At 31.9% G+C, this 10,370-nt stretch overlaps 1 protein-coding gene across 3 annotated transcripts in view; it reads left to right on the forward strand.

Annotated features, from left to right (window-relative positions):
• COPS2 (COP9 signalosome subunit 2) overlaps window positions 1-8,512 on the forward strand; it is a 28,201-nt gene extending 19,689 nt beyond the window's left edge. For 2 of the 3 annotated variants that reach the window (XM_061182156.1, XM_061182157.1), the window contains exons 8-13: window positions 945-1,123; window positions 1,235-1,287; window positions 3,957-4,054; window positions 5,244-5,326; window positions 5,838-5,896; window positions 6,520-8,512. In XM_061182156.1, the coding sequence (XP_061038139.1) occupies window positions 945-1,123; window positions 1,235-1,287; window positions 3,957-4,054; window positions 5,244-5,326; window positions 5,838-5,896; window positions 6,520-6,664 (617 nt within the window). In that variant the 3' untranslated portion in view covers window positions 6,665-8,512. The remainder of the gene's footprint in view (window positions 1-944; window positions 1,124-1,234; window positions 1,288-3,956; window positions 4,055-5,243; window positions 5,327-5,837; window positions 5,897-6,519) is intronic. The other variant, XM_061182158.1, reaches the window with a different exon arrangement.
• The last annotated feature ends 1,858 nt before the right edge of the window (window positions 8,513-10,370 follow it).

The raw sequence follows: 10,370 nt of genomic DNA on the forward strand, positions 1-10,370 counted from the left end.
TATCACAGGATACTGAATATAGTGTGCTGTGCTGTACAATAGGACCTTGTTATTTATCCATTCTATATGTAATAGTTTTCTATTAACCCCAAACTTCCAGTCCATTCCTCCTTCCCCCCTCCCCCTTGGCAACCACAAGTCTGTTCTCTATGTCTGTGAGTCTGTTTCTGTTTTGTAGATATGTTCATTTGTGGCTTTATTTTATATGAGTGATATCATATGGGATTTGTCTTTCTCTTTCTGACTTACTTCACTTAGTATGATAATCTCTAGTTGCATCCGTGTTGCTGCAAATGGCATTATTTCATTCTTTTTTATGGCCAGGTAGTATTCCATTGTGTATATGTACCACATCTTCTTTATCTATTCATCTGTCGATGAACATTTAAGTTGTTTCCATGTCTTGGCTAATGTGAACTGCTGTGAACATAGGGATACATGTATCTTTTTGAATTATAAGTTTCTCTGGATATATGCCCAGGAGTGGGATTGCTGGATCATATATGGTAATTCTATTTTTAGTTTTCTGAGGAACCTCCATACTATTTTCCGTAGTGACTGCACCAACTTAACATTCCCACCAACAGTGTAGGAGGGTTCTTCCCTTTCCTCCACACCCTCTCCAGCATTTGCTATTTGTAGACTTTTTAATCATGGCCATTCTGATTGGTGTCAGGTGGTACCTCATTGTAGTTTTGATAAAATTACTTTCTACTTCAACTGAGAATAAAGATTTGCAAATGCTTGTTTGGCTGATGTTTAATGAAGAGCTTGCTTTTAAGAATTAAAGTATGTGCCCTTTACACACTTCAGGAGCTATTTCAAGATATAGAATTAAAAGACTGGAAGCACTGAAATAGTTTTCATTTGATTTTTATAAAGTGTTCAATCTTGTTATTACAGAACTGAAAATGTCCTCTTTTCTCCTGTTTTATTCTTTACAGAATGTGGTGGTAAAATGCACTTGAGAGAAGGTGAATTTGAAAAGGCACACACTGATTTTTTTGAAGCCTTCAAGAATTATGATGAATCGGGAAGTCCAAGACGAACCACTTGCTTAAAATATTTGGTCTTAGCAAATATGCTAATGAAATCGGGAATAAATCCATTTGACTCACAGGAGGTATGTTTGTGCTCTAATTCTTCATTTCTGTCAACTATCCCTTGTGAAAATAAATGTATTCTTTCTTTGTACATACATAGTTAATTCTTCTTCTTTTTTTTAACTGTTTAGGCCAAACCTTACAAAAATGATCCAGAAATTCTAGCAATGACGAATTTAGTAAGGTAAGCTTTAATTTCAGTTAAGGTAAATTACCTTAAAGCAGTGAATAAATAGGAGAGAGGAGAGAACTTTTCAGAATTCAGTTAATACTCATTGTTTGCTCTCTTGTATTTTGGCTTGAAGTATACCAAAGTTGATGAAATTTTTGAAGTCATTTATTTTACTGTTTCTGTTAGTCACGAGATTTTATAAGTATTCATTATCTGTGTGAGTGTGTACACACACTGGTTTTCAGTAGAAAGCTGTAGAGGTTTTAAAACAATTTCACAGTGTTACAGTTTCTACCTGCCTTAATCCAAAACGAAATTATGAATTGGTCTACATTAGTCAAGAATTTTCAGTAAGACAGTTTCTTTACTTGTATATTTTCTTAATTGACAAGATTAAAAATCACTTTAAATAAATTTGCCTCAGCTAAATTTCTGACGTAAGGAGCAGCAGAGGTGTCATACTGGTAAGAAATCTAAGGATTTATTGTTGCCTTTCGTGGAGAAAGATATGACTAATTATAGCAAATGACTGAAAAACCTGCCATAATCAATTAAGATTAAACAAAATTAAAGAAAATGAAACCAAGCAAAGAGCCTAGAAAAGACCTGTTTTGGTAAAAGAAATCAATGAGCAAGAAAAATTTTCCTCTGGGCCAGGAATAGATGGAGCCTAGGCTTTAATGGGCTTTCTTTATAGAAAACTGAGGAACTTACTAGGTTTCAAATCCATTGTTTAGATTGTACGGCTGAGTACCAAGACAGGAAGAATGTAGTTAGGGACATGGGGCAAGGTTGGGTTTTTTTGTTTGTCTTCAGATACATGTAGGTAATTTAGATGACCAGACATTCTCTTAATAGTCTTTTTTAATTTAAAAAAGTACTGTTAGGCTATAAATTATGAGTCACCTACATATAAATTTTATATACCTGGAGAGAATAGCTTATTTCATAATACTGTTTAAGCTTCTATGTAAAATGTCCTCATTTACTTTGTTTTTATTTGGCTATGACTTTTACAAGTTACTGGGCTTTTTGTTTGTTTGAAACCTTAATTTTAGCTGTAAAAAATAAAAAAGATTTTATTTTAAGGGGACTACGAATGGTTAAGGGGTAAAAAACCTGAACTGCAACATTAAAAAATCAGTTTCTTTTTTATTGTTTACTTCTTTAGTTTATCTTAATATATATTTGTTGAATTAAGTTGATTTTAGTTATGAAAGGAGGCTTCTCCATCTTTATTTCAAATAGTTTATTCTACCTACATTTGGCCACATTAAGAGATTATTCGTTTAGAGGTTAGCTTCATAATACTTTAAAAAAATGTTTATTAAGTTAAATTGCTAAGCAACAGTTTAACTTTTAAAACTCTTAAAGAAATATTGAGGGAAAGTTTTGCCCTAGACATTAATATTTTGTTCAGATTAAATTGGTTAAATGCATTAAATAGATTAAAGTACTGATTTATCAGACCTTTAAAAAGTAATGGCTATATTTGTATATTTATTATGTCTTACAATTTACTCTAGTGAAGCGTCTGTATTGGAACTCTAAAACTTATTTTAATGATAAATTTTGAAAGAGGTGGCCTGTGGTGTCCCACATTTTGTGTAAGACTTTTTTTTTAAGCCACTTAAATAGTGGAAGAATGTCTTTTGGTTAAAATATATGTGTGTGCAAGTGTTTTCACTATTTGAATATATCCTCCTATAGTATTATATATTACAATAATATATTTGGGGTAGGTAAGAAAAGTAATGCTTCCTAATTTTATCTTCCTAGTCAGTTGCCAGCAGAATAGAGGAAAATAATTCCTGTTGAAGCACTTGAATCACCTGTCCCTAACATGAAGTTACATTGCGACCCAACAGATGGAAGCACAGCAGAGGGCGTGCAGAATGGCTGATGATATGTCTTACATATAAAGCAGACAGTGGTGCCATATCCAGAAGGTTGGCTTCTTCCTTCTCAGCACCTTTAGCAATCCCCATAGTGCCTCCGAGAGTAGATAGTAGACATGTCAGAGAATCATGAATGTAAATCAGCCTTTGGCCTTCTGCAGCAGTGTCCATCACTCTCTACTTTGTGTGTGTATCCCATTTGGCACTAATTATCTGCCACCAATGTTTCTGCTGTATAGCTCAGTGGAATTTTAAGGCTAGAGAGAATTGAGAATCAAATGTTCCCTTTAAGAAGTTTTGGCAGTTGCTGGTACCTTTCTAGAAGATAAAAATTAGGAAGCTGCATTTCTGAATAACCTTCAGAGAGGATATACTGTCTTATATCCAAACTCCTCCATACAGTAGTATGCATGAAACCTGGTTTCTTAGGGATTAAACGCACAATTTAACTTAAAAGCATCAAGCATTAAACAGTTATTAAACTGTTGTCAATTCTTAACAATACCAAGATTTAGAGATTTTAATTAGTTGTGTATAAATATAATATTGTAACCCCAGAAGATAACATTTATCTTTCCTTTATAAAACCAAAAGCATTAAAAAGGAAATTCATTTTATTTTCAGAAGGATACGTGTGTGTTTAATTCCAATTTCCATGACAGAAACTGTAATATAATTTAGATTTTTGCGTATAAAAATTGAGAAATAGGCTCTTTGGATTATCTGATTTAATATATGACTTCTTCATGTTTGACAAAATTTATGCTTTTCTTTTTCTGTTAGTGCCTATCAGAATAATGACATCACTGAATTTGAAAAGATTCTAAAAACAAATCACAGCAACATCATGGATGATCCTTTCATAAGGGAACACATTGAAGGTATATTCTTTCTGCTGAAATTGTTACTTTCTTTGTCACTGTCAAACAGTACTTCTTAATGGAGCTACATGGAATTAAGCTGTTTTTCTTCTGTTTATTGCAAAATATAGAAATGTTTCTAAATGCTGTCATGGAATGGAATATTCCTTAAAATTATAAAGCTGTTTTAAAGAAATCACTAGCCAATTTCATTTATTAATGTAATCAAGTTCTTATATGTTGTCCATTTCATTTAAGGTGGCTGTCCCTTTTACCTTCCTATTCTAATTTAGATATAGTTGCATGTTTATTACTGATGTTGAAGTTCAAAGTTAATTTTTAGGATTTATTTTTGACAACAAAAACTTTGAAAACAGCCTGTTATTGATAATGCTGAGATGCACTTACTTTGAAAAGGTAGGCTAACACTGTACCAACAAACGTATGAGATTTTTAATAAGTTCTGATTAACAAAGATAAAAGTCGTCTCTTTGTTCCGGAACCACTTATACCTCCAGTGTTCCTACCTGTTTTGGAGCTATTTGAGGGTTTTTAATAACCATTTGGAACAACTTATTCAAATACTTAAATTTCAGATGCATTAAGAAAATCCAAAGATTAGAAGTAATGTTCTTCTGTTCCTCACCTTCCTTTCTCTTTCATTCAACAGACATTTTTAAAGTTCTTATTTGAACTTAGAATGATACTATATTTTGTGGGCATAGAAAAATGTAGAAGTCTTGTGCATGAACTCCTATCTATTTTTTTTAAAGGACACTTACATGAAGAACTAGGGAAAATTGTAAAATCATTGTATAAAATGTAGTACTCTAGGTTTTGAGAGAGCATAAAATAAGGAAGCTTGGCAGGTATAAATTAGAGCTTCTTGAAAGAGGAAACTGTAGAGGAAATGATGAGCAGTGAAGTGTTATTGAGAAGGCAAGAGGATATTTTAAGTAGTATCACAACATGAGCAAAATCAGGGAGGTGGGAACAAGAAAAAATTATGTGAAAGACAGCCTTTAATCGTACTGTGCATCTGTTGAACCCAGATGTTTTTAGACACAAATACCTTATGTTCTTGCTAGAAAGAAAGATGTATTTTGAGAAGATAAATAATATAGTTAATATAATTTAGAAGTACATAGCGATTCATAAAGATATACAAACTACTAAATACAAATGTGTTATTTTAACTTTTTTCTTTCAGAGCTTTTGCGAAACATCAGAACACAAGTGCTTATAAAATTAATTAAGCCTTACACAAGAATACATATTCCTTTTATTTCTAAGGTACTTTTAGTCATTGATTTTAATATTTATAATTTGTAGTTATAAATGCAGTATATACCTATCTCTATTTAAAAGAGTAATTCTTGTTAACATTTTGTAATACTACATTTTAAAATACAACATAACTTAAGGTTTTTCCTTTTAGTTTGAATTTTTCTGTTTTCCTGGCATAAATTGAGTTAAAAGAAAAGAGAAATAAGGAATCATTAAATTTCATTTTAAAGATTCCTCCAGCCTCAGAGAAAACTGTAGGAGAGAAAGTGGTTAAAATATATAATGGATGTATGGCTAACCCCAACCACAATAAAATTATAGCAGGGGTATACTTTTAAAGTTAACAAGTTGGATTTTATCAGACCTGTGTTCTCAGAAGTATTTTGAACAGATAATGAAATTTGTTTTAAATTTTCTTTTCTAAGTGGTAGAAATGAATTTAAAATCAGAATAATTATATAAAATCATAGAGTCTTTCAAAAAGTTAATTAGAATTATAATGAGTCTCTTGTCTTAGGAGTTAAACATAGATGTAGCTGATGTGGAGAGCTTGCTGGTGCAGTGCATATTGGATAAGTAAGTACTTGACTATTTTGTACCACAAAATGTTTAGGACATAAAGTTTGAATAATGATGGCAAAGGTAACAGTTGAATTCTTGATTTTTCATAAAACTCTCTGGCTATGGTTTTCTATTAAAAGAGATATATGTGTGTGATGTCTTTTTATAAATGAATGATCATATTAAGCACATGATCTTTGAAAAAGTTCTAAAAGACTTTTCAAAAGGTTTCTCATTCAGTATATGACCCATATACAGCTAGAGAATTATTTAATGGATAGTATTATTTTGTTTTTAGAGTTTAAGGTGTGATATATAATAGTTTGGAAATTATATCTTTCTTAAAGGCAGTATGTTATTTAAAGCTTCACAAATTACATTTGCTCTTGATTAATTGGGTAAGTATATGCCTGTTGGTTCTTTCAATGAAATTGGTGAAAGGTAGCTGAAATCTGGTTTCTGTCTAAAGTTTGAATAAGGTAGTGAATGTTAAATTAATGCTGAACTCAACCATTCAGTGTAGGCAGCAGCTTTTTTCTTTTGCATTTATTGATATTGTGACTATTTTATGAAGTCCAGAAGATATGCTTAGTGAAAATGGTTTGTAGACATGTCTTCTTTTATTTATTTATTTCCAGCACTATTCATGGCCGAATTGATCAAGTCAACCAACTCCTTGAATTGGATCATCAGAAGAGGGGTGGTGCCCGATATACTGCACTAGATAAATGGACCAACCAACTAAATTCTCTCAACCAGGCTGTAGTCAGTAAACTGGCTTAACAGAGAACAAGCTTTTACAGACATACTTAAGGCAACAGTGCAGAGATGTAACCCTTAAAAGAACTGGGAATGGCAAAACTACTGTCGGTTGATGTGTCCCGAAAATTATTGGAGTTATGGCAGAAGTGCTTTTTTTGATCAACTGGTTTGTGTTTTGCTGCTGCATTTATCCCAAGAAAAACAGCTTTAATCTCCAGAAGAAAACCAAAATGCCGTGGGATTTATGCTGTATTGACATCTTGCCCTAAAACATACAACATCATAGTAATTTGTCATGGGCAACATGACCAGAGAGAAGATTTTTGTCATGATTTTAAATACACTGACACGCTACTGTTGGTTAAATTTAAACATGTTTTACCTGCAGAAATTCTCTCACAAATAACCTGCAATAACTTGAAATGCATACCCTTTTGAACACTTCCTTTTCTCATGTATAAATTAAAATGTTTGCTGCATTTTGCAAAATGTCAGTTCTCCAAAAATGTGTCCGTATATTTCTGTACCTGCAGTGTAGTAAAGGTTTAGATGAAACCCCATAATTATAGTGGCATACTGTCACTTAGGTTTCAAGCAGCAAAATAAACAGTGCAGCTCAGAAATTGTAGTTTGGTTCTTGATGCGTTTTTATTACATGTGGGGTTTTTGTTTTGTTTTTTAGTACCTTAGAAATGTCAAATTATTTTTCTTCAGTTAATGATAAAAAGCCTGGGAGCAAATAAGTTGGTTATTTGCTTTCAAGTTTTTAAGGAGAATTAGTTTCTAACAAAACATTTGCATAGTACTTAACTTTGAAAGTGATACTTTAAAGGAATAAAATCCTTTTTTTTTCTTTTAAGAATGATACTCCTTTTTAAAAGATTCTAACTCTCAGAATGTTCACTTTAAACAAATACGCCAGAATATAGACAGCTAAATGAATGTTACCCTGCATCGTGATCATGCTGGAAAATTGTTTCCTAATTCCAGCAATCTACCATTGCTCAAAACCTTTTGGGTTTTGCTCTTTTACAATTGCATTCAGAGCTAATTTAAGTCACACACAATATTAACTTTATGATTGCATATTGTTAAAAAAAAAAAAAAGTATTACCCAACTTGATTGTTTTATAGTTACCATTTTTGGGCACCAAATGTCTTTTGACTGTTTCCAAAAATTAAATCTATCTTTGAGGTAATAGTAGGAAGTACGCAACTGTCTTTGAAGGCGATCGCAAAAGAGTTTTAAAGGTATTTTGAGCAGTGGTAGCATAGTTAGGAGAATGAACTGTGGCCTTCCAAGGTGACTACCTTAAAGGAGACGCAGCTCATTTGAATGTATTGAGTTTTGGATGTATTCATTTCATTTAAAAAAGCAAAGTTCACATTATTTTATAGAATCGAAAGGAAGAACTAAGATTAAGATAATTTCTTTGGTTTTTCTATTGCTTGTTATTATGTAAAAAGAAGTGAGTGGCAGTTCAGAAGGAAGACTGTTGTAACTGAAGAATGACAACCAAGAACTTTTGATCATTAAATCAGATTTTATAAACAGTGGAAGGAGCATGGACTTAAAAACAAGGCAGGCTTATTTGGTTTTGTCAAAATTTTATGAAAATATGTGATATATATTTATACTAAAACTATATAATCCTTAGATTTAGGAGAGCAATCAGTTAATGTCTTTAGCAGATTAAAGCAGTATTAAATACAGGTGCAACTTGAAAATGTAGAAAACTGAAAGAAAATGAAAGACAAAATTAATGTCTCTGGTAGGGAATAAAAAAGTTTAAGATATTATAAAATTATGTGTATTTTTTTCTCTTCTGCATAAATCATTTGTGAAAAATGTGCTAAATTTTTTTTTTACAGGAGTAGTAATAATTAGGATTTATTTTTCAACATAATTTAGAGACTCTTGTTACCCAAATAAAAATGACAAGTTTCTGTGCCTATATTCAACTATGTATGCATGTGATATAACTGGAAAAAGTTTTTGCTTATATTTGAATTGATGGAATTAGAATTCAAGGGATTTGAATGACGTGATTTAACTGTTACTCTCCAACTCTTAACATGCCCAGTTCTGTGGTATCTTTGCTGCCTGCAGTAGTGCATCTTCCAGTTTCTAGGGAAAGCATGCACTTGTTATTTTTTTGAGAAGCTAGGCTTAGTGTCTAACAACATCCAAAGTTATACCATAATCTTCTATTTACTGTAATTGTATGTATCGCATAGGCTTTGTTTAATATTCCCTAGATATGGGTTTGTTCTTTTTTTTAAAGTCATTTGCCACATTTGTTCTTGAACACAGATTTTTGATAAATCCTAACAGCCTGGTGAACTTAAAAATATTTGTTTTTATTTTTTCCCTTTGAACATTTTCTGTGTTTTTTGCATCAAACCTTTTAGAGGTGAACTCTTAGAGATTGCTTATCAAAATATAACTAAATTTAAGAAAAGTAAAAAATTGATTGGCAAATTCTTAGCATTTAAATTGCTCGTTAAATCTTGCCCTCTTTTGTGAAAACTGTAGTAACAAGTAGTTTACACCATATTTCTTTTTACCCTAAACCTGGATAAACTCACTTCACAGTAATCTTTGGCTGCCACAAATAGATACTATCTGTTGCAAGAACTGGATTTCCATTACTCATTCTAGCTCTTAAACTAATTTTTAAGCTGTTGAGTAAATCTTTTCCTCCACATCTTATGTAACATAACTTTTTTTGTTCTTTAAGTTGAGATGTGTATGTGTGTACTAAGAATTGCTTTCGTTACAGGAGTCCCTTCTAACTAAAGGTTGGTAGTGTAGCCTTCAAGACTACTAAGGATCTGATTTCACTTGAGGGTATAGTTTTGGTGAAGCCTATTTTAAATGGGCTACACTGTGGGCAGTGTAGTATTTTTTTCTTACCTTATAATTAGATACCGGTTTGTCACTGACTGAGAAACAGCTGCTCTTTATATTTAATATATCCATGATAGTAAAAATTTTTAAAGGAATTTTCTTTTTTACTCAGTAGTCTTCATAATTCTTCAGTAAACTCAGGTAAGTACACTTTTCTTTTGCGTTGTGCTTGGGAGTGAAGGTGTCCAGTTAGCATATGAAGCAGATTATGCTGGTATAGAACACCAGTTTACTCAAGGATAAAAAGGTATTTGCCTAGTGTTTCCCTCTTACATTTTTTAAGGGACTCAGAGATACTCTAAAAATTTATTTACCAAGCCTGCTTTTTAAAAATAATAATATTTTAGTACTGCTTTAAATAAACCTGAGAAGTTTTCATTTGATTTAGGTCATTAAAGCAAAACTTGAGCATGCAAATCTGTAGTAAAGCTAGCAGTTTCATTCTTTATATGGGATTTATTCATCTTTTATATAGGATTATAACATTTCGAAGGAGATAAACATCATTTTGAACTGAGATATGTAACAAAAAATAAAGAAGGAATTGGCTTTTGGGTTTTTTTGGTTTTGTTTTTGTTTTGAGATGTAATCGACATAGAACATTTTAAGGAATTGACTTTTAACTATTTTGTTTCAAAGTGTTAATACTATCCAGGGACTTAGAACAAGAGCCTGGCTGTCAGGTCCCAGAGCTTGAAGCCCAAGGAGTTTGGTTTTCATTTGTGTGACCAAAATTCAAAATTTGTCTCCTTTCCTTTTTTTTTGGAGTTTTACTTGTTTTTGTTGTCTTTGTATTAGGTTTTCTTCCCCCCTCCC

The sequence above is a fragment of the Eubalaena glacialis genome, chromosome 2 (genome assembly GCF_028564815.1).
Source record: "Eubalaena glacialis isolate mEubGla1 chromosome 2, mEubGla1.1.hap2.+ XY, whole genome shotgun sequence".
NCBI lineage: Eukaryota > Metazoa > Chordata > Mammalia > Artiodactyla > Balaenidae > Eubalaena > Eubalaena glacialis.